This window comes from Danio rerio, chromosome 17 (genome assembly GCF_052040795.2).
Source record: "Danio rerio strain M-AB ecotype USA chromosome 17, GRCz13ab, whole genome shotgun sequence".
Classification (NCBI taxonomy): domain Eukaryota; kingdom Metazoa; phylum Chordata; class Actinopteri; order Cypriniformes; family Danionidae; genus Danio; species Danio rerio.
Window position 1 is genome coordinate 48,186,337 of NC_141037.1, and position 25,164 is coordinate 48,211,500.

The 25,164-nt window shown below is 35.5% G+C and overlaps 2 protein-coding genes across 4 annotated transcripts in view; both read right to left on the minus strand.

Annotated features, from left to right (window-relative positions):
• Positions 1 to 291: 291 nt before the first annotated feature.
• Positions 292 to 17,935, minus strand: plk4 (polo-like kinase 4 (Drosophila)). 2 transcript variants are annotated; one of them, NM_001118892.1, is made up of 16 exons: positions 17,717 to 17,935; positions 16,910 to 17,005; positions 16,723 to 16,818; positions 15,009 to 15,123; positions 12,714 to 13,695; positions 12,534 to 12,619; positions 10,388 to 10,746; positions 10,131 to 10,235; positions 8,480 to 8,582; positions 7,958 to 8,107; positions 7,747 to 7,880; positions 7,430 to 7,524; positions 6,190 to 6,316; positions 5,965 to 6,105; positions 3,899 to 4,005; positions 292 to 675 (listed from the first exon to the last, which is right to left on the minus strand). In NM_001118892.1, the coding sequence occupies exons 1-16, from the start codon at positions 17,744 to 17,746 to the stop codon at positions 576 to 578; spliced, it is 2,826 nt and encodes a 941-aa protein (NP_001112364.1). In that variant the 5' UTR covers positions 17,747 to 17,935; the 3' UTR covers positions 292 to 575. The 2 variants fall into 2 exon arrangements, with proteins under 2 accessions (NP_001112364.1, XP_087144787.1); XM_087288661.1 differs by having other exon boundaries at positions 294 to 675; positions 17,123 to 17,926.
• Positions 17,936 to 19,976: 2,041 nt separating this feature from the next.
• hspa4l (heat shock protein 4 like) overlaps positions 19,977 to 25,164 on the minus strand; it is a 35,926-nt gene continuing 30,738 nt past the window's right edge. The window contains exons 18-19 of one of the 2 annotated variants that reach the window (XM_087290995.1): positions 24,761 to 24,922; positions 19,977 to 20,888 (exon numbers count right to left, since the gene is read on the minus strand). In XM_087290995.1, coding sequence (XP_087147121.1) covers positions 20,712 to 20,888; positions 24,761 to 24,922 — 339 coding nt within the window. In that variant the 3' untranslated portion in view covers positions 19,977 to 20,711. Of the gene's footprint in view, positions 20,889 to 23,159; positions 23,442 to 24,486; positions 24,923 to 25,164 lie in introns of those variants that run through there. The other variant, XR_015513755.1, reaches the window with a different exon arrangement.

Sequence of the window (25,164 nt, forward strand, 5' to 3'; positions counted from 1 at the left end):
TTCTGTTGGAAGAGAACATGTGTTTGTGTTTTGAACAATAATTTCATTTTGAAACATGTTTGCAGTGTTTTGTTAGACATGGTGTTTTGTGTTTGTTTATTATTGTATTTTGAAAAGTAGTTTAGAGGTTTAGTTTACAATGTGTGATTTGGAGCATGAAATTAACTGTTTAGCCAACTGTCTTTTAGGTGTGTTGCTGTGTTAAGAGTTTAAGCAAACATGTTAAATGTATTGAAAAAACTGTCATAGCCATTGTAAAAAACTGTAAATAAACAAGAGACCAAACAGAGATGTACAGCAGATGTTTTAATGCCTGTATGTTTGCAGAGCTAACATTTCATCAAAGAGCCAGGTAGAAAAATCTAAACACAAAGACAGGAAACCCATTATGTACAACATAAAAAATATATAATTTTCATAATCTTTGGGACTATATGTACAAACGTTTTTTAAAAAATGTATTTACAAAGACTCAAAGCGCATGACATGAGAATTTGACATAAAAAGAGAAGCGTTTTGAAGTGCTCGTGAAGAGGATGCGCATGGGGATCACATCAATATCTGTTTCTGGCTCCTCAGCATCGGGCGGCGGGATTGGCCAGAAGACCCAAGATGCTGGACAGACAGTGGAGTTTCTCTTTCACCAGCTCTGGTAACTTCTCGTTCTCTTTATACCTGAGAGAAAGACGACAGCAATCAGATCAACAACATTGCTTTCTGGATTTATTTGATCACAAATACAATAAAAACTGAGAAATGGTGAAATAGTGATGCAATTTAAAATAACATTTTAAATGTGGTTAAAAATTATTTGTTTCTGTGATTTAAAGCAGAGTTTGTAGTAGCACTATTGGGTATTAATATTGGCAAAAAACTGGCATTGCAATATTTTCATTCACAGCGATATACAGTTAGGTCCATAAATATTTGGACATAGACACAATTCTAACATTTCTGGCTCTATACAGCAACACAATCGATTTTAAGAATTTTAAAATTAAAAACATTTTCAGAATGTTCCACAAAGTTGTTTTGACCACGTCTAATGTTTTTGCCATCTCTCTGATGGGTTGCTTTTGTTTTTTTCAGCCTAATGATGGCTTGCTTGACTAATATGGAATGTTTCCCCAGAGTGGTACGGTACGTTTTACAGCGTAAATTATATATACATATAATAACGAGACATGGTCGACCCGGGCTGAAACAAACATTGTCGTCTTGATGAACAGCCACAATGCCAAAAAGAAGAGCAGATTTTACTCTGTGCCCCTTAGTTTTTTAAGAGCCAGTCTGAAGCGTGATCGGTTTCGCTTTCTTGCTCGCACTCGCCATGCGTCTATATCTGAATTAACAAACTTCTTGAGCTCATGATAATAATGTGTAAGTAATTTTCTCACAAGATGTTACATGTGCTGGTGAAGATTACAGACACAGATGAGAGGTTTGCACTGACTGTATGCTACATTTTGTGTTGTTTAGGGACTAAATGTATGTTGTGTGTAGTTTGTCTGTAGTTGGTAACATATCGGAGACTGTAAGGGTCTTTATGTGTTCATATATGTTGCATTTATTTATTTTATATAAATACAGACGTTACAGTAGGCTATTTCGCACTGTCATTGATCTGCAATTATAATTTAATCATGTTCATAGAAAAGTTATTAATAAACATTTATACAGAGGTATTTATGTGTATAAAGCATCTGTTTTGTGAGAAGTGCTTCTCATATGATATATGGGCAACCCGTACAGCTGTACTTAAGACATTTTCTTGATCGAAAATGACGTTGACTGAAACTTTCTGTTGTACACCATGCCCACCAAAAGAGTACCATTGGAACCCTTTTAGCAGTGGAAACGCAAGCCTAATAAAGGTGACCCGTACTGTACTGTACAGTACCAGTCAGTAGAAACGAGCCAATAGTGACAGTTCTGTGAATCTCATCTTGAGAGTTGAGAGTAACAGATTCCAAATGCAAATAGCACACTTGAAATGAATTCTGGACCTTTTATCTGCACATTGTATTTGAAATAACGAGGGAATAACACACACCTGGCCATGGAACAGCTTAGTGGCCAATTGTCCAATTACTTTTGGCCCCTAACAAGTAAGAGGCACATATGCAAACAGTTTAAATTCCTACAGCATTCACCTGATTTGGATGTAAATAACCTCAGATTAAAGCTGCGCTTACACTCGAGTTTGAGAATGCGAAATTCTGTAGTATGGCACTGTGAAAAGGGGCGGGAGATTGGTCCATATTTAAAATATCTGTAGAGAGCTCATGTTTTGATCCTTGATTGTTCTCACGCAGTCAATTGATGCAATTTTACAGGTCAAAGTTCATCAAGCTTGATTTTTGCAACGCATTGAACTGCGAAACTTGTCACACAAGATTGCGTTGCCTGTCTGATGCATTCGCATGCGTAAAAAGTCCAGTGTGACAGCGAAAAGTCCAGTGGGACCGCGGCCTAAAGCTGACAGGCTGCAGTTAAAGCACATCTTGTTAGTTTCATTTCACATCCATTGTGTTGGTCTATAGAGCCAAAAATGTTAGAATTGTGTCAATGTCCAAATATTTATAGACATAACTGTATATTGCTATATAAATGCAATTTCACCAGATGATTTGAATATTATTAATTATTTTAGATCGATTAAGATGATTCAGTAGGGGAGCAAATCTGAATAAAATATAATAAAAAAAAACAACAAACAAATTTAAATAAAACAGAGAAAAGAAACAATGATTTAAGATTTTCTGGGGTGTCAAACAGTGTTAAGGAGCAGAAAATAAATTATTACTGTATTATAATAATAATAATAATAATCAAATAATCGCTTTAATTTCAAAATATTTACCCATTTTTTTAAAAACTAAAGTCAACCAATCCCTTTAAAGTCAATTGGTTAATTCACTTTTTTGAAATAAAGTCAACAAATCGCTTTAAAATCACTGGGTTTACTCATTATTTTAAGTCCAGTCAACTAATTGCTTTAAAAGGAACGCTGACTCACTTTTTTTAAATAGTAAAGTATTATTACAACACTATGGTTTTGAGTAAATAATTGTTTTATTTAACTTATTGTGCCCAAATGGCTTAAATTTGCTTAAAATGATTAACAGTTACAGGCATTAAAACATGTGCAAATAATAAAATTTCACTCTAAGGTTAACAAATGACTCCACTATGCTGTTAACTGTAATATCTGGTCAACTATAATCCAGATTATATGGCAGATCCCTGCAATATTACAATTGCAGACTCTGCACATTGCGTAATCGATGCTAAAATGATATATTGTGCATCCCTAGTTTGTAGAATTATTACTTCAGTGTCACATGATCATTTGGAAATCATTATAACGTGATGATGTTCAGCTCATAATTATTATTACCAGTGTTAAAAACTATTTGGCTGCTTCATATTTTTATGAAAGCTATGATACAGAACTATTTAAAAGTTCCACTTTTATTCATCAAGAACATATTAAATTATTTAAGAGTAAAAATAAAGACAATTATAATGCAAAATAAGTAACAAATAATTAGATTTAAAATAAATGCTATGAAGCAGAAAAAAAATTCAACACAGATTTTCTCGGTATCAATAGTAAGTAATCATAATGGAATAGGAAATCAACATGTAATATGATTTCTGAATGATCAGGTACACTAAAGACCGGAGAAAATTCAGCTTTGAAACTTACTCATTCAAATCAAACTCAATATTTTACAGAAAATGATTAGATAGAAAGAATTAAAATATGAACTTATTTACAAGTAACTTATTTAAAAAATTAATATGCATGACTGGATTATTCACTAAGAATTGACTTTATGCTGCAAATGGAGTTTTGTTGACCATGCATTCTATTTTTATTAAAAAGCTTTACCTTGTGATGTGTCCTTCGGGGGAGGTAAAAGTGATGCAAGAGACGCCAACTTGAACCATCAGCTGCGACCCGTCATTAAACTGAACCCAGACCTCGCCAGTGGTTAGCTAAAAATAAAATATAAAAAAATTTTAAATACAGTAATGATCTCAACTCAACTCCTGGAGGGCAGCAGCTCTGCACAGTGTAGCTTCAACCACCTCCAACTCACACCTGCTCAATAGTCTCTAGTAGTCTTGAACACCTTGATTAGTTGCTTTAGCTGTGTTTGTTTGTGGCTGGAGCAAAACTGTACAGAGCTGCGGCCCTTCAGGAATTCAGTTTGAGACCTATGACATAGTCGAGCTGGACTATATATATTTAAAATATTATAATAACATATTTAACTAGATTTTTTCAAGATACTATTACTCAGCTTAATTGCAATTTAAAGTTACATTTTAACTAGGTTAATTTCTCTTTCTCTCTCTCTCTCTCTCTCTATATATATATATCATATTTGTGTAAAGTATGCACTGAAGAGTTAAAATAAATAAACAACATATACACAAACTAATTAAAATCCCCAAAACACAGAAAAATAGTAACACTTAATTACAATGGAAAAAATATATTAAAAATGAAAAAAGAAAAAACAACAAGAGAGACCGTGAAATGAAATAATGAAAAAATATATAGCGATGCACGATATATAGGCGGCTATATCGCTATCGCCCGATAAATGCTATTTTTAATGTTATCATTATTGATCCGATATCAAAATTAGGTTGATATCTTTAAGCCGATAGATTACGTAAGAAGTACAGAACTGCCTCCTTTGCGCAAAGGTGAGTTGAACTTCAAAGGTGAGTTGAATATCAACTATTGATATTCATCACAAAAAATTTGAGTACAAAACAAAGACAAAATAACAAAAAGTGTATACATACAGTGCTCAGCATAATTGAGTACGCCCCATTTTGAAAATGAAGTTTTATCCATTTTTAAGTGAATATAGGCAATGTATTTTGGTGCATTTAAACAAAACAGGTTTATCAAAAAAATATATATTTATTAAAATAATATTTTAGTGACCAAATATATTTAGAAACTGAAAGATAAAACAAATAAATTCAAGCAAAATATTGAAAAAAAATTACAAACTGCTCAATTTCAACTGTTTTAAAATTTTTTGCTTCTCTTCATTTTTCTTCTTTTTCAATTTGTGATTAATATTTTTCCACAACATATAAATTTGTGTGTACTAGTTTTTGAACCGTTATCATAAGTAATTCTGTTAGATAAGATCCAGATTTGGCTTCAGTACTGACTAATCTAATGTATAGTTAAAGTCAGCATTATTAGCTCACTTTGAATTTTCTTTCTTTTTTAAATATTTCCCAAATTATGTTTAACAGAGCAAGGAAATTTTCACAGTATGTCTGATAATCTTTTTTCTTCTGGAGAAAGTCTTATTTGTTTTATTTTGGTTAAAATAAAAGCATTTTTCAATAAAAAAAAAAAAACATTTTATGGTCAAAATTATTAGCCCCTTTAAACTATATATTTTTGATAATCTACAGAACAAACCATCATTATGCAATAACTTGCCTAATTACCCTAACATGCCTAGTTAACCTAATTAACCTAGCTAAGCCTTTAAATGTGACTTTAAGCTGTACAGAAGTGTCTTGGAAAAGACCTAGTTAGATATTTACTGTCATCAGGGCAAAGAGAAAATAAATCAGTTATTAGAAATGAATTATTTAAAGTTATTAGAAATGAGTTATTATTATGTTTAGAAATGTGTTGAAAAAATCTGCTATCCGTTAAACAGTAATAGGGGGTGGGGGAATAAACAGGGGGGCTGATAATTCAGGGGGCTAATAATTCTGACTTCAAATGTATATGCACAAATATAATATTGTACAGATTTATTTTAAAAGTATGATATTAAAAGATAGATTTGTTAGGGGTGTACTTATATATAGTGAGCACTGTATATAATAAAAATATATTTTATAATAAATACTTAACATAATTATTTATATATTGTTATTATTATAACTAAAGTAAAACATGTTTACCTGAGAGGCCCATCCAATGTTGGGCACAAAAATGGACTTGAGCACTTTTCCAGAGTTAACGGTGCGTTCATCTTTGCGGACCGGAGAGCTGCCTTTAGCCACACTGGCTGTGGTCAAGTCTGACCCCGCATAGGAAATCATCTGCAGGTCAACAGAAATGACTCACTGTGAGACAGAAATAATAAAACAGTATCTTCAGCACAGAGGTCTGAGAGCTGCTCTTACTGATGGAGTGATTTGAGGATGCTGCGGAGGACTGAGACACACGTGAGCCACCTCTGCTGCAGCCGCTGGACGGCAGGAAGATGAAGATGAAGGAGCGGGAGCCGGAGGCACCGGGTTCACAGGCCTCCTGGTGGAAAACAGCATTGAGAATATGAGAGATATGCATCATCTGTGGCATTGCATCTCAAACAAAAGCACTGATGTAGCACCTATAATAACTAATAAGGAGCAAGAAGGCAGGAAGGTTGCAGCAACAAGGTTGCTGGTTTGAGCCTCGGCTGGGTCAGTGGCGTTTCTGTGTAGAGTTTGCATGTTCTCCACGTGTTTGCGTGGGTTTTCTCCGGGTGCTCCGGTTTCCCCCACAAGTCCAAAGACATGTGGTATAAGTGAATTGGGTAAGCTTAATTTTCCGTAGTGTATATGTGTGAACGAGTGTGTATGAATGTTTCCCAGTGATGGGTTGCAGCTGAAAGGGCATCCGCTGCATAAAACATATGCTGGATAAGTTGGCGGTTCATTCCACTGTGGCGACCTCGGATTAATAAAAGGACTAAGCCGGAAAGAAAATGAATGAATGAAGCATTTGTTTAGTAATAAGTGCTTCTCATACGATATGTAAACTTCAATCAAGAATGACATCGACTGCAGCTTTCTGTTGAACACCACACCCAATAAAAAGGATACCATTAGTACCATTTGACAGTGGAGACACAAGCCTGATAAAGATGGCCTTTAACGAACCATACCATACCGTACTGTACCACTCCTAGTGTAACTAGGTTAACTAGGTAAATCATTAGACAAAAGTGGTTTCTTCTATAGACAATCGAAAAAATCTCTTAAGATAATGATATTGAGCTTAAAATTATTTGTAAAATAAATAAATAAATAAACAAACTGATTTTATTCCAGCTGAACTAAAAATAAGTAACAAAAATATATATTACAAGAAATACTAAAAAAATGTTGTTGGTCTTTAAAACATTACTTGTGTATTATTTTTTTTAAAAGTATAAAGATTTTACAGGAGGGCTATTTTAATTAAAAAATAAAAGCAATTCAAAACATATAGAAAGGTCAAATCGATTTCACAATAACCAAAAATAAAACAAATCTGGAAAAGTAGGCGAATAAATAATCCACAACCCTAACAAACACAACAGATTCTTTCAAAAAACATTAAAAAAAAATAATACAAATTATTCCAAACTTTACCATCTTTTCAAAATACAGGCCTCACCTGCCGATGGTGATGGGAAAGAATGGAGTGTTTTTAGAGCTGCGCTGCTCCTCAGCAGTGATTGCAGCTTCCAAAGACAGACACATTCGATGTCCCTAAAAAGTAAAAAAAAAAAAAAAAAAAAAAAAAAAGCATAGAATCAAGTTCTTCATGACAACCCCAGAAATAGCAAATTTGCATGCGGTGCCACCTGCCAGTCTTAATATAAACACCCATGCTTAATATCAAAACGCAGAGCATCAATTTAACACTTAAACCTGCCAAAGAGCACTTTCACACAATTTTACAGCACTCGAACAGACGCAGTGATGCATTACCTCCTCAGAAAGCTCTATATAGAGTCTGCATTCAGGATTGAGCCCACTCAGACCAACGTCACCCTTCACTGTATACGACTTCCCACTTTTCTCCACCACGCGCACCTGTTCACTTGTCTTATGGGTTTTTGCACCTGAAAGAAAAACAACATTAACTTTATAAGAGTTCCTTTAGCTAATCTGACAATAGTCAATCACGAGCGTCACTCACCATCATAAAAGCACACCTCCAGGTCTGGATTAGGAGAGTTCTCCATCAACATGCACTTGGCAAATTTGGTGTATAAGGTGACTTTTGGAGTCTTAGATTTGACCAGCTGCACAAACTTTGTGGCGTACTGGTATTTCTTCCAGTATTTTTCTGCAGAAAAATACAAGTTAAGTGTAATCCAATATTTTTATTATGACTAGAAATGTATCACTGAGCTGTCGTCTCTTTGTTTAAAGAGGCAGTTCACCCAAAAATGATTTACTCATACTTTACTTGTTTTAAACTTATATGAGTGTATTTCTTCTGTTAAAATAATTTGAAAAAAAGCTGAAAACCTGTAGACTTCCTTAGTATTTGTTTTTCTACTATGAAAGTCGATGGTTACAGGTTTTCAGCTTTTTTCAAAATAACTTCTTGTGTTCTACTGATGAAAGAAACTTGTAAACGTTTGTAATCACTAGAGGGTGAGAAAATATTCATTTTAGGCTGAACTGTCACTTTAAGTACTGTATGTAACTGTACCTGGTAAATCATCAAAGCTGCAGATGAGGATGTCTTCAGGTGGTGAGGGTGGATGATCCAGCACAGGGAACCCTTTTCCTTCATTAGGCTGGTACACTGTCACCTAAAACCAAAGTTGACAACACATGTGTAAAATAAACATTTTTTAACCAATGCACATCAATTAAATCTAGGATTTATATATTACGGGGGTGTCCAAACTCGTTCCTGGAGTTCCTAAATTGCACTCGACTAAATTATGATGATTTTTATGTGTAATTTTTATGTGTGGTACCTGTAGACTTAATGTTTCCGAGTAAAAAATATACAAATAAAATGGACCGGGTGCTTTTTAAAAATTAGGACACTGAATCAAAGTAAAACCGGTGAACTGTCCGAGGATGCCCTTCTGGATCATTCACTAACTTTGAAGACACTACTGACTACATTTACATGTACATCTGTAATCTAGTTATTTGTTAAACAACTATATTAACTATAATAACTATATTTAGTTATATTATAATATAATTGAGGTGTTTACATGAAGTGCTTTCATGTGAGAGTTTCCTGTAATTTTGGGTGGCTTTAACGGCAGTTTCATTTTCACTCATGAACATTTCATTTATGCCCCGTGACAAACTGGGGTATAAGACGCAAATAAGGGGTAGGGACTGGCGGAAGAGTGTTATGGAATTTAATAACGCACGACGAAAGGGAAGGAAAAACTTGCGCATTTCACAATGTACGTGTCTGCCATCCTTTACTGACAGCTGAGTGTGTGGATCTTGTAGGAAAGTATGGCGAAGTCCTAAATGACGGTAATAGTTTGATTGCGGTGTTTACTTCAATAATGCCACTAACATGCACACTCCACGACACGTCTTAATTACGTTTCTGTTTAGTTCAATTATGACTTAAGTAAGATTAAGGTAATCAAAAAAAATAAAAAAATAAAAATAAATAATAAAAAAAGACTCTTAATCAAAGTATTGTCTAAATTGTATTAAAATCTATTAAAGTAATTGGTGTCCATGTAAACATACTCAATGTTCGACTCAACCACACCACTAAAGGGGAAGGGGGGAGTCTATTTAATTACTTGTGTAAATTTATATTTATTTAGTTTTTTAATTAATTTCACTAATTTTATAGTGATATAATAGTAGTCATATTAATGACAATATGTCCATATCATTTATTTACAATACAGTTTGTAAAATAATATTTTCTGTCTTTTAGTAGATTTTATTTATTTTATTTTTTAGAAATAATTCTAATATCTATCTATCTATCTATCTATCTATCTATCTATATAGATGGGGGGGGGTGAGCATTCGAGCGACGTATCTGGGTGGGGGGGCAGGTGCTTGCAAGACGTACCCGAAGAGCGGTGGGAGTTGCGCGCGCGACGCGACATACCTGAAGAGCGATGGATTTGCAACGGATTTAAGGACCGGCAGGAGACACGCGATTTCCGGGAGATTATCATTCATTTGCGGGCATCCGGGATGTCTTTGCATTTAAGGGATACTACTGCAACTTCTAGGAAACTTGGGATGTCTGATATATACACATACATACATACATATATATACGTACATATACACAAACACGCACGCACGCACGCACGCACCAAATTACATAAGTCACTGACTTCATTGTCCCTCACCATAGATCCATCACAGGATATCCGAAGTACTTCTTTGACTCTTTCCTGAGCTCCTTGTCCTTTCAGCAGCTCCATACACACCTCTCCATTGCCCAAAATGCTGACCTAAAAAATGAAATACCAACTTTATCACATCATGACATCTTATAACTTACAGATCTTCCAAAATAAAAACGACATAAGGATATTTCATATAGTGGCAGAAAATGAATGTCCTCCATGAATGCTTGTAGTAGGACATAAACATCTTGACTCACAACAGCATTTTTAGTCTTCTGTCGAATAGGCTTGAGTCTGGCAGCACAGAGCGGAGGGAAGCTCTTCTTAGGGCACACTTTGTCCTTCTTCTCTGTGTTTGCTTTGCCTTTGGAGAGCGGTGGACATGGAAACTGTGCGTCAGAATAGGCCTGAGGTTCTGGCATGTGTCCTGATACAAATGCATCTTCCCTGCAGGGCCCGGGGTTGTTGTGCTGGAAGAGGATGGGCTGCTGCTGCTGAGAGTGAAGGCCGCTGGGTTTGTCACTGCAGGAGGTTTGTGTCCCGATTGGCCCTCGTTCAGAGTGGAAACTCCCACTGCTGCTGTGACCGCTCATGTCTGCCGGCCTCTTGAACACTCCTGAAAGACAAAACCATGCTTTAAGGTTTAAAATGCCTCAATATATGCAAAGTATAGGAATTTTTGTTTTTATCTTTTACTTGTGTTCAATTTTTTTCATGGGACAAAACAACATTATATGTCCATCCATCTATTAATTAAAGCAATGATGGTTTTCAGTGAAAGTGACTTAATTATATGTTTTCTTTCCATAATAATTGGTTAATTTTGTTTAAACTTTTTAATAGTTTACCACTCATTTTGTGAAGAACCATCAATGGTCATTTTATTTACACTAATTACAATAAAAATTTTGTTTTTCTCTAAAAAGTTATGCATTCAAATGGCTAGTAATAACTCCCAGTAACACTCCAGGGTTTTTCCAAATGAGTTAATATAAAAATTAATCATCAAAAAACAATTAATTGCAATGAGAAATCTTTATAAGACCTATCCATGAAATGTTTAATTTTAGACACCATATGAACTAGGGCTGCACAATATTAGAAAAACTTGCATTGCGATATTTTGATTTTCTGCTATTTATACTGTAATATTTGACAAGATAACTCAAATATCTTTATTCAAATTTTTTTTGATAGATTGGATTCATGCGTGTGTGTGTACATGTTTTTGTGACATGTCAGGACACAAATCCGTAATGACACAGGTATTACAAAAAGGAGGTGAAAAATGTGAAAATGGTGACTTCCTCAATTCTCAAAAAGCTAATAAATCCCTCAGGATGGGTTTAATCAGACAGTACAGCTGTACACAGTCTCCTGTGATGGTTGGGTTTAGGGGTAGGCTAGGGTGAGGGCAATGCATTATATAAGTTTGAACAGTATAAAATGAATGGAAACCTATGCAATGTACCCCCTTTTCACTAAAACAAATGTGTGTGTGTGTGTGGTCACATGATGTGCATTTTTAGTGATATAGTGTGGACGGAGCTCTTTTCAGAAATGCTAGATGAAACACCAGTGTGGAAGTGAATCGTTTTTGTTCTAAAATTCCATTTAAAACTAAGACATATTAGTGTGAACAGGGCCTAAGTGTGTATTTTTCGTGAGTGCGTTGCTGCTGTGACAGGGGCGAGGCGGAGGATTGCAATGCAGGCTTGGCATTTTAATGTCTTTTGGCCATCAGCGATGGACGATGGCATTTTCTATTGACTCAACCCTAATTACAAGCATAGATAAATACAGTAGACAAACATACAAATAGTCAAGCGGTATTCAGTAGCAGAAAATCCGTATATGTATACATGTTTAATAACAAATGTATACATGTATAATAAAGTATGAATAATTAAACAATTCATCTTTGTTAAATCTACAAATAAAAAGCCTAAATGCTTTAAACTCATTTAAAATATTTACACAGGCATTAAAAACACACGCAGTTAAACTGAAATGACTCCAAATTTCTCATGTGCTCTGAACTACCAGGCCAACTATTGGTCTGACTCCACATTGTACGTTCGGCGATGTAAATGTTGCAGATTCACACATTGTGAAATTGATGCTCAAATGATATATTGTGCAGCCATATTATGAGGGTTTGAAATTTTTATTTGTTTATTTAAGTTTTGTTTCTGGAATAACTTTAATAACTAAGATTTTATTTCTTAAAAAGTGAAGTTAATATTAATGCATGTGATCATGTGTTATTTAATAATAAAAAAAATACTGGTTTGTACAAACACTAATTTAGGACATAAAATAAGAGCTATTGTAATAATTGTGGCTATTGAGCTATTATAAGTAATTTGTGTACATCTTCTGTAATAGAAACAGCATTTATACCATCATTGCTGAACCAGGGCTGTGTTTGGGAATCCGGCATTTGTTGTCTCGTTGAATGAGTGGACGTAGAGAAAGATGATGCCGGACTAAAGAAAGTGGAAAAAAAAAAAATGCTAGTTACATAAAAAAACAAACAATATATTATCAAATTCTTTTACAGTTGTTTTGGATAACTCTTACTTAGCAGGTTGTTTTACAGGTGGAGAGGGAAGCCTGTCGTGTTTCGAGTATCCATGTGGTGCGTTTCTATAGCCGGAGGTCTGTGGAAATAACCGTCCAGCCCCTGAAAGCATCTCTTCTGAGTGACATCTCTCCAGCTCTGCCTCCTGTGGATTGTGGCTGTACCCAACAGCAGATCGATCTGACGAATGAGCTCGTCTCAGGTAGCGAGAATGAGGCCTTCCGCTGTCAGCACCCACGGGAATTCTCCCAACGCCCATCCTGGATAAATCATCTTGTGAATTTGGCTGCCAGTCCTGCCCACTCTTAAAACTGGAGCTGGTGGAATGATGGGAGTGGCTAGGGATTGGTGCCATACGACTGGGCAACGGCTGCCCAATCATCTGCCTGGTTCGCCTCTGTAACCGACTGCTGCTGCTGTTGTTGGTTGCATTTGAAGCTGTGGATATTGTGGCGATTCCGCTGTCGATGGAGCCTCCGTCGCTGCTGCCGGAGTCTTTGCTTGCGGTGGGCCCACTTTGAGTCATAAACGGGTGGTCCAGCACTGCAGAAAGACTCGGTCTGAGGGCTGGGTTCTTTTGTAACAGCTGCTGGATTAGATCCTGAGCCTCTGCTGATATGTGCATGGGCATCTGATACTCTCCCAGCACCACCTTATTGAGGGTGCGTTTGACAGTGTCTGTGTCAAAGGGCGGTCGTCCTGTGAGAAAGGCGTAAAACATGCAGCCCAGTGACCAGACGTCTGACTCCAGGCCGTGAGCGCTGCGCGTGGCCACTTCGGGTGAAATGTAGTTGGGTGTGCCGCACATGGTGAAGTGCTTCTCACTGGGAAGCTTGAGTTGGGTGGCTAAACCAAAGTCTGCGATTTTAATGTTCATGCTGGTGGTGAGCAGGAGGTTGGTCAATGTTAGGTCCCTGTGCATAATCCCATGAGTGTGGAGGTACAGCATGCCCTTTACAATCTGGTGCATGAAATGCCTCGCTGTTCACAACACAAACAAAAACGCACATCACATTTAAAAGCAGTGTTGTGTTTTCGATTGTAATTCTGCATACTTGCTTATTTTTACTTACTTAACAGAAGCATTGAAATATTGCATTTATTAACTATTATTTTTGTTGTTTTAATACAACAAAAGTGAGGGCTGACAAAATAAAGGGGTAGCGGGAAGGGAATTCGTTTCAAATACCAGTTTCAAAACTGTAACTATAGTAACATGATAAACTGTAAACCTACATATGTTTAGGTCATCCTACAACCCCTTTGGAAATTAGATGAGGCCCCCTGGTGGGCACTGGCTCAAGATTAAGAACCATAAATGAATAGACCCCCAAATCTAATTTGTAAACAAATAAACATTTTTATATAAAACATTTTTATTAGATTTGTATTTTCTTTCATTCATTTTCTTGTCGTCTTATTGCCTTTATTAATTCGGGGTCGCCACAGCGGAATGAACTGCCAACTTATCCAGCACGTTTTACGCAGCGGATGCCCTTCCAGCCGCAACCCATCTCTGGGAAAAGATTTGTATTTTAATTAATCTGTCAAAGCTGAAGAAAAAATGAATGAATGCATAATCTGTCAAAATGATCTCAAATTATTTAGTGGTTTAAATCTATTATGCTTGAATCCAAAAAAATGCTTTTTACTTGTGTAATAGACCCTTTACACCAGACGGTTATGCAAGACACATTTAATAATCATCAGCATCTTAAATCCTTCATCTTAAAGCATCTTAAAGTTTTTAATATTAAGATTTTTATTAAAAAAACGCATGTACAAGCTATACTTTACATTATATCATTGTTGCACCAAATTACAAAAAACTAATTACCACCTATGCAAGGAATTTCTAATGCAGGTTTTATAGACAGGACAGTAATTTTACAATGTTATCTCTTCTGTCTGCCATTACATGTCTACACTATTTTTAGTATTCTTTTTCTGAAAGTCTTGTTAGCAATATTGTTTAGTTTTTCTTTTATTATTTGAGCAAATAGAAATGCAAATAAATGATTTGTTGTAATTTCCTAATCACTGCGCTCTAAGTTGACCCAACTATGATGACTTCCACTGCTGAAAAATCCTTAAATGTAGAAAAGGGTCTAATGTAGAGGTGAGCTTCTATAAAGATAACTCTGCGGGACAAAGACTCTACAGGACTGAACTTAAACACTGACGTAGATGATATACACAAAATATTCATATTGGCTAATAAGCCTCTAATTTAAAAAATTAAATTGCAAGCAGAAAATATTTCAAAATAAAAATCTATAATATAAAAAACTCACCCTCTTCCTCTGTAAAAGGATTTTTCCTCTCCTTTAGGTAGCGGCTCATCTCCCCGTTGTGACACATCTCCAGAACCAGGTACACATAATTACTGTCCTCAAAGTAATTGTACAGCTACAGACAGAGACGAAAATACAAGAACAACTGGTCAATATTTACTTAATTACAAGAAAGAAGTCATTTCTTATAGTGGGATCCAAGTAGTGATGCAAATGAAGAATAGCACATTTGCCATATAACACAAAAGCTGCATGATTCATGCTGCATCAAGTTCTTTCTTCAATCTATATTAAAGAACCAGAATACAACACTGCTCATAACAAACATGAATGCACTTTCATACACAATTTTCTTTAATAATCAAATAATCAGTTTTTATCCACTAACTCTAGCACATATCTATTAATGGAGCTTTTTACAGATTTGTTCAAAGAATACTAGGTAAGCTAACCAGTAATTTTTCTAGAAAAGAGTTTAAAAGTACATTTCTACTTGCATGGCGAGCATTAACCTTAGGATTAACAGTGTGTAAATGTGTCCAATAGGTTCCGAACAAAGACTTTCTTTCTAGACTACAAGTCCTCAATCCATTAAAATAACTAAAACAAACCTTTATTTCTTATATTATCATCCATTATAATGTTTAAAAAACCAGGGTTTCCACACAAAAAAATTATACACAAAAAATAATTATAAAACTAAAAACACATTAACTAAAAGTATGATTTAACTTCACTTTTAAAATATTAAAAGCATAGTGTGCATTCAGTTCTATCTTTTAATTAATGTTGAGTTAAAGCGAGGATGTCTTAAAATAGATTATTTTGAGGAATGTAAACAAAAGCAGTGGTCCCAACATATTTTCTATTTTACATTTTTCATTTCTATAACTTCCGAGAATCCAAAAACAAAAAACAAAAAAGGCCCACATAATGATAAATAATGTTATGGTAGCTAACAAGAAGTTATGATTGAATTGCCTCTTGTAACAGTTATAATAGATTGAAAAACAGGAAATGTTGATGGGCCAATGACATGACCACATTGAAATGGTCTATACTGAAAATTGATTGTTTGACAATATTCAAAAGTTTTAAACAAACAGAAAAAAATGCATTTTAAATGCATGTAAATATCTACTTTAATGCTTCAAATAACATCAGTGAAAATAAAATGTCAAAATAGTTGTCCAATGTCAAAAGTTCACAGTTAATTGATTGATTAAAAACAAGTATTGCACCTTAAAATAAAGAGTGAGCCATAATACTAAAATAATAACAACAAACGTATACAGACATGGACAAATTTTTGATACCCTTTCATTGAAGAAAGAAAAACTACAGGTCACCAAAATAACTCAAACCTGGAAAAAAGTCTGAATTTCTGAAAATAAAAAAGTGAAAATCAGATATTGCTTTCTAAAATTGTGGTTCAACAGAAGCATAAGAAAATGCAAGCAAATGAAACTTGCCTGGGCACAATTTGAAGGGTATCTACAATTTAGTCGATGTTTGTATATGTTATCTCAAAAATAAACATTTGCATTCATTAATTTAAGAATGACTTTATGACCTGTATTGAATTATAATTGTCTTTATTTTTTTTATATCCGAAAGTAGAATAACCTCTTAATGCAGCAGATTCAAATTTATTTCATTTTAACACGTTCATCAGTTTGTGAGCAAATCTGTGATGTGTGTTTACAGGACTCACCTCGAGAACTGATGGATGCTTTAACCGGCACTGAATCTCCACCTCATTAATGACTCTCTGCACCATTCCAGCTTTGTGCATGGCTTTCTTGTCAATCTGCAAATACACAAGGGGCACAGAGAGCGTTTTTTCAACAGATGCTGCACAACCACAACCCTGACACGATGCTCAATTAAACAGCACTTACCATTTTGATCGCCACTTCCAATCCTGTGTTTACAGATTTAGCTCTGTAGACACACGCAAAGGAGCCTTTACCCAACAAGGTGAGAACCTTGAAGTCCTAAAGCATAGGCAAAGACACGTTTGAATTAATGCATAATAACAGCAAGATCACATCCTGTCCCATGAGATCCACCTCGCCCCCCTGAGAGATTCACTTCAAAACTAAATCTCCTACCTCGATTCTAAGATCCACAGAGGGTTCCAAAATTCGGTCCTCATCTGGATCTTTAGTGGTCAGATTGAGCAGGAATGAATTAATTACTTCTAGCATGTTTCATAAAGTGTCTGGACCGCGGAGCGCACAAAAGCAGCCCGTTGCGAGCAGTGCGCGACGTTTGTTGACGCGTCGTTAGTTACCTGCATCTGACAGCGACATCTGTTCATCATCACTCTCCCGCTCTCCTCCCGCGACTCTACCTGACGCCGCGCGTCGCCTAGCAACCGTCTCCACGAGAGCAATTCCCAAAACACCTTCGCTGAACTTTTAATGTAGCGCAGATGAGTGAACAGAAGGCGAGGTAAAGGTGGTAGCATAACCCAAACTAGTCTGCGGCAATTCAAATTATTTAACGTTACCGCATAACTTGCCATATTAAAGGGGTTTGTTATTGTTTCCTATTACGCTTGAGAAGTTTCGTAAAAAACGAACGCAAAACTAAAAAGACCAAAAGTTAATTTTCCTATCTGTTTTAGAAGCATCTAAGTTACTATACAAACAATAATACAGTTGAATGGCCCTCGAGCCGCAGGCGACCGCGCTAACACTTACCTCAATCTTGTCACCGATTGAGACGCTCATTTTCACTTCATAATCTCTTCAGTACAACGATTCGGTATCTGTATCCACAATGTCCTTATTTTCCGGTGAACGTAAGGTTTTTTGACTTGAGCATGACGCTTAAAAATGGGTTTAATCGATGTATTTGTATTCCCCTCCAAAATGTTTGCCTTTCCTCCATTTTGAAAAAGTCCGCCCGTTACAATTCGTAATGACGTCAACGACGTCATTGCGTGAATCGGCCAATTGGTACTTTTTTTTTAAGCACAACACGGAACTAGGCGGAGTATGTCAAAATAAAAGTCCGACTACGCACAATAATGATTACGTCCTGTTAAGTTTTAAGTACGTTACAAAAACTGGAGTACGATTTTATTAAACAGCAACTACAGTTAATATGAGTATTGTTCATAACTGCAGCACAACAGTGGATTCTCAATTATTAAAAACATTTAATACTGATAATGGATATGGCACATGTCATGTTTTTTTCATGAAACATTTGCAAACTTTTTTTGTTGTCAGCTAGAACGGTTTTTAAAATGGGGTTCAGATACTGAAGGTACTAAAAAGTCAAAATAAATGAAATATGTTAAACAATAAATTGTGTAATAGATCAAATTAGATTAGGATTGAAAAAACATTTCACTCAATTAAATATATTAGAATAAAAGAACATCTAAAACAAAAAAATAGATGAAATGATCTGTAATTATTGAAAATAAGTAATACAAAATTAACATATGATTTACACAATTACATTACTAAAAATAACTTTAGAATAAATTAAAGTAAAATAAATACACAATTTATTAAAAAAATAAAAAACAAAGTGGGCGAGGCAGTGGCGCAATAGGTAGGGTTGTTGCCCCACAGCAAGAAGGTCGCTGGTTCGAACCTCGGCTAAGTATGCACTTCTGTGTGGAGTTTGCATGTTCTCCCTGCCTTCGCATGGGTTTCCTCCGGGTGCTCCGCTTTCCCCCACAGTCCAAAGACATGCGATACAGGTGAATTGGGTAGGCTAAATTGTCTGTAGTCTGTGAATGTGTGTATAGATGTTTCTCAGGGATGGGTTGCGGCTGGAAGAGCATCCGCTGCGTAAAAACTTGCTGGATGGGTTGGTGGTTCATTCCACTGTGGCGACCCCGGATTAATGAAGGGACTAAGCCGACAAGAAAATGAATGAATGAATGAAAAAACAAAGTGCATTATATAGTATGCTTTGTTTCTTTTTTATAAGATGTGAAGAATATAACTTACTATAAACTAAATAAATAAATATATATATATATATATATATATATATATATATATATATATATATATATATTTATTTAGTTTATAGTATATATATATATACACATACACACACTTATTAGTGTATTATTAGTGTATATATATATATACACATACACACACACACACACACACATATATATATATATATATATATATATATATATATATATATATATATATATATATATATATATATATATATATATATATATATATATATGATTCATATGTAATACTAAATTATTGATGAAAATTTGTATTTAATGGGCAATTTTTACATATTATTATCTGCATGACATAAACTTAAATAAACATTTTAAAATATTAAAAATTTACTTGATCCTATTTCCTTCCTTTTTACCTTACAAACACCCTGGAGTTTCTCTCAAGTAAGCTGTTAAAATTACTGCGCATTCATTTAGAAATGTTTTATGATCATGTATAACTTCAGCAAGTAATTTATTATAATAGTACTAACATCCCTTCCTTTAAAAAAAAATAAAAATCATGGAGTGATACGGTAGCTCAGTGGTTAGCAAGAAGGTCACTGGTTCAAGTCCAGGCTGGGCTAGTAGGCATTTCTGTGTAGAGTTTGCAGATTCTCCCCCTGTTGGCGTGGGTTTCCTCTGGGTGCTCTGGTTTCCCCCACAGTCCAAAGACTTGTAATATAAGTGAATTGAAGAAAGTAAATTGCCCATGGTGTATATTTGTAAATGAGAGTGTATGGGCATTTCCCAGTACTGGGTTGCAGCTGGAAGATCATCCACTGTGTAAAACATATGCTGGAATAATTGGTGGTATGGAAATAATTAAAATACAATGTTTTATAATTAACATGTTTTTAACACACCCTCCCGTCCTAATCTTTTCTTAAGCCCATTCTGACTGTGCAACAACATCATTAAAAAAAATCACATCAAAACTACACCTCAAAAATTCATCAGCAAACACGTTCAGTCATAAAGGCGTGTTTTATTACTTGTGATCGTCAAACCTCAAGACTTGTAATGGGACTGCATGAAAACTGGGGGGAGGAAAAAAAAGGCTAATGACCGGCTCAGTACATTCTACTTTCATCATGACACTACGGAGCTGAAAGCATTGCAATGTCAGCAAGAGGAGTGTACCTATATCTAAGCACCCATAAATTCAAATTATTACTAAAATAATATTTACAGGCTCTAGACAACACATCCTTTGGAAATCGTATGTATATATTATATTATTTACAAATATAAACCATATATTTATATGTATTGCATACATATTTGCTTGGTTTTCCACAATCTTACTGATTGATCAAAGAGTATTTTTAATTCATGTTTCCACGCGCTGATATGATCCAGAATGCAAGTCTCACATTGTTTTCGGGATAACTTTTTTTGTTGTTGTTAACAGCGGCAGCATTGTTTCAGTTATTGAACTACTATCTATTTCTATATGGTCTTATCATGGATGTCCGATCCAATACAGAGCGGCGACATTCCTTATAAAACAAAAAAACAGCCTGGCCTGATCCCTTAATAGGTAGAAGAGAAAACCAACAGAGGAGCGGACGTCAACAAACAGATGCACAAATACAGCCAACTGAGTGGAGGACACAGAGAGAATGGTTCCAGCTACTGTTTGAGTGGAAGCTGAAGAGGTTTAATAGTGGGTTTGTAAGTGAGAGCGGCAGCGGAAGAAATCAGTCCACGTCCATCTCTCCGGATGGAGGCTTCGTCTGCTGATTGCCTTTGCTGTCTGCGCCTTGCTGTGCCGTGGGGCCATTGTGGGCCCCGTCGCTTTTGTCACCTTCCTCTACGAGCTCCTCGGTTTTGGGTTTGGGTCGGTTGAGGATGGGATTGCACACGTCCTCTAACTCCTGCAGTTCAACACAGAAAACAACAGTTGCATTTATTTACTCAGCAGATGCTTTTTATCCTTATGAGTGAGGATAAAAGAAGAAAAGATATCTTATCATCATTAGAGAGCAGCAATGTACAAATCACAACTTTAAGTAAGTTTTTTTTATCTTTGAAAGAAAGTGTCTGGTGAATAGGTAGAAGAGAGTGTGTTTCCTACAAGTGGCTTTTGTCAAGCACACACTTCTCACCTTCGTGAAGTACACTACGAATTACACAATGTTTTCACAGAAATGAAAGTTTCTAAATTAAGGACTTCTTACAAGTCACTAACTACTAATAACCACCCAGGCTCATTGTGGATACGTACCTAGGTCTAGATTTATAGAGAACGCAAAATACGTACCCAGATGTTTTCGTACATTTCGTTTTCAAAGCAATTATTTAACAGAGGAACTAAAGCCGGAAGTGCTTAATTTGAGCTGGATCTTGCCGGATCCTGTTCCGAAAAATGTCAGATATTGGTGTTTTGCATTCCAGTATTTATTTAAATGGATGCGATTATTGTTTTGTGCGCAGTGGGAAACAAAAATAAATAATGGAATAGCGGCCTACCTAAATAATATTTGTATTTTCAAATTGGCAACGAGGCAGTCAGGCATATTTTCATATTTAAAACCACAAGTAATTCTGATAATGAACCTGATTCAAAAAGAGACCTCGAGAATCTAAAACTGCACGAATGGATCTGGATAGCATGAGACAGAAGCAAAGCGATCTCAAGTCAGAAGAGGTAACTGTGGGCTCTTCCTAAAGATTAGACTGAGTCATTCAATTATTATTTACACAATATTTTTACAGAAATTAAAGTTTCTAAATTGAGGACTTTTTACAAGTCACTAACTACTAATAACCATCCAGGCTCATTGTGGATACGTACCTAGGTCCAGATTTCTGGAGACCGCAAAATACGTACCCAGATGTTTTTTGTACATTTCGTTTTCATAGCAATTATTTTACAGATGAACTGCAGCTGGAAGTGCCTAATTTGAGCTGGATCTTGCCGGATCCTGTTCCGAAAAATGTCAGATATTGGTGTTTTGCATTCCGGTATTTATTTTAATGGATGCGATTATTGTTTTGTGCACAGTGAGAAACAAAAATAAATAATGGAATAGCGGCCTACCTAAACAATTTTTGTATTTTCAAATTGGCAACGAGGCAGTCAGGCATATTTTCATATTTAAAACCACAAGTAAATCTGATAATGAACCTGATTCAAAAAGAGACCTCGAGAATCTAAAACTGCACGAATGGATCAGGATAGCATGAGACAGAAGCAAAGTGATCTCAAGTCAGAAGAGGTAACTGTGGGCTCTTCTTAAAGATTAGACTCAGTCATTTAATTATTATTTATTTATTCTCTTGGCACATAATAGTGAAGGGGACTGAAAAGTGATTGTTCGTAAGATTTATCTCTGTAGCTGCATGTTTTTTTTAATCCATGACTGACCTATAACAATATATGGCACAAATAATTAAAGATTTTTCAGAAACGTGATGCTTTTTTTTGCCGTTCACTGTTCAACGACATCATGTTCCGGGAAAAATGAAATTGTGTGATGGACGTCGGTCACAATAACTTACTTTCAGGTTTTGTTCCAGAAATTATTAATTTACAAATTAAGCACTGTTTTGTGGCCTCCAGAAATGTAGACCGGGGTACGTATCCACAATAAGCCTGAGTTGACAAATAACATTTTCACTGTGGATTTTTCAACAAAATGTTCTTTAATAGGACAATTCCCCACAACAATTAATATTCTGTCATCATTTACTCACTCTGGGCTTGTTACAAACCTGTTTAAAGCATTTTGAAGCTGAATACATGTAATCATTGACTTCCATTGTAGGAATCCAAAATGGAATTGAAGTCAAAGGTTACAGGTTTTTGGCTTTCTGCAAAATTTTTATGTTTTATGTGTGAGTGTTTAACAGAAACTAATTGCAAATTAATTCAAGAAAAGAATGAGTAAATGATGACAGAATTTTCATGACACAATTCTCAGTACCTTAATACAAAACATTTGCAATATATGTAATTATATTAGCCAATATACAGAGATTATTAGACAATAAAACTGAAATGCCTGTTTTTAAGACCCCAATAATTCATTAATATAGAGCAGGGCCTCCTTTTGTGACCAATACAGCATCAATTTGTCTTGGGAATGACATATACAAGTCCTGCACAAAGGCCAGTGGGATGCTGAGCCATTCCTCTTGCAAAATAGTGGCCAGGTCACGACGTGATGGTGGTGGAGGAAAATGCACCCCAAAGTGGCTCAATAATATTTAAATCTGTGACTGTGCAGGCCATGAAAGATGTTCAACTTCAATTTTATGTTCATCAAACCACTCTCTCATCAGTCTTGCTATGTGTATTGGTGCATTATCATCCTGATACACATCTTCAGGATACAATGTTTGAATCATAGGGTACACAAGGTCCTCCAGAATGGTTTGGTAGTCCTTGGCAGTGACCCAGCACTCATCTAGCACAAGCGTTTGGTCTAGGGCAGGCGAGTCCAAACTACGGCCCGCAATCTGTTTTGTGGCGGCCCGCGAGGCTTTTTATAAATATCAATAGAATCTGGCCCGCTATACAAAAATGAACGTGATTCAATAAATAACCACCGGGTGTCGCTATTACATGCTTTCAATTAAGCAGCAGTTCTTGTTATGATCTATCTATCTATCTATCTATCTATCTATCTATCTATCTATCTATCTATCTGTCTGTCTGTCTGTCTGTCTGTCTGTCTGTCTGTCTGTCTGTCTGTCTGTCTGTCTGTCTGTCTGTCTGTCTGTCTGTCTGTCTGTCTGTCTGTCTGTCTGTCTGTCTGTCTGTCTGTCTATCTATCTATCTATCTATCTACACACAGTTGAAGTCAGAATTATTAGCCCCTCATTGATTTATTTCTTCTTTTTTAAATATTTCCCAAATGATGTTTAACAGAGCAAGGACATTTTTACAGTATGTCTGATAATATTTTTTCTTTTGGAGAAAGACTTTTGTTTTATTTCGGCTAGAATAAAAAGCGGTTTAAATTTTTTTATGAACCATTTTAAGGTCAAAATTATTAGCCCCGTAAGTCTTCAGAACAAACCATTATTATAAAATAACTTGCCTAATTACCTTAACTTGACTAGTTAACTTGATTAACCTAGTTAAGCCTTTAAATGTCACTTTAAGCTGTATAGAAGTGTCTTAAAAATATCTAGTCAAATATTATTTACTATCATCATGGCAAAGATAAAATAAATCAGTTATTAGAAATAAGTTACTAAAACTAATATGTATAGAAATGTGTGGAAAAAATCTTCTCTCCGTTAAACAGAAATTGGGGAAAAAATAAACGGGGGCTAATAATTTAGGGGGGCTAATAATTCTGACTTCAACTGTGTATATATATATATATATATATATATATATATATATATATATATATATATATATATATATATATATGCGTGTCTGTGTGATGTATGTAAAATTTGGCCCGCGACAACGTTTGTTTTTTTGCATCTGGCCCTCGGCCCAAAAAGTTTGGACACCCCTGGTCTAGGGAATGCCATGATATTGCAGCCTAAACCATCACTGATCCACCCCCATGCATGACTCTAGGTAAAAAACAATCTGGGTGGTACGCTTCTTTGGGGCTTCTCCACACCACACTACAAATTATTTTTATTTGACAAGGCATCTAAATAATATGGTGCTCTGGTGCGAGGTGCTGCAAAAACAGTGACCTACGCGGGTGTTAGGTCTTGGTGGTCTGAAAAGTGTGATTACATGGGAATAATAAAAAAACAAAAAAAAAGTACAAACCTGAATCTTCTGAATGATGTCTGCTACTTTGACTGCTGGGTCTTGAGCAAAAGAGAGTTTGCTCTGCGCGTTCATCTTGGTATTCATCCAGCCTAAAGCTTCATTCACACTCTTCTCAACAACACCCATGTCCTCTGCGCTCAGGTGCTCGTAGCGCTCGTCCTGTTGGTGGTAAACAAGAACACAGTACTTAAAGCGTGCAAAGATCTGGTCAAAACTTTGCAGTAAAAAGTTATTAGCCATGAAAGAAATTAATTAAGTAAGAAAGTAAGCAAAAGCTAATCAAATAGCACCTTTCACTTACAATAAGTATTTTTTTCTAAAACCTTACAGCCACAAAACAGAAAGCACAATCACCTAATAATCTACACTTTCAAAATCTAACCATTTGCTCTTCCCCTAAA

Coding starts and splice junctions, on each gene's coding strand:
- plk4 (XM_087288661.1), bottom strand. CDS start 17,218: ATGCTAGAAGTAATTAATTCATTCCTGCTCAATCTGACCACTAAAGAT. Junction 8,583..10,130: donor TATCCTGTGATGGATCTATG/GTGAGGGACAAT, acceptor CTTTGGTTTTAG/GTGACAGTGTACCAGCCTAA. Junction 7,525..7,746: donor ATATAGAGCTTTCTGAGGAG/GTAATGCATCAC, acceptor TTTACTTTTTAG/GGACATCGAATGTGTCTGTC.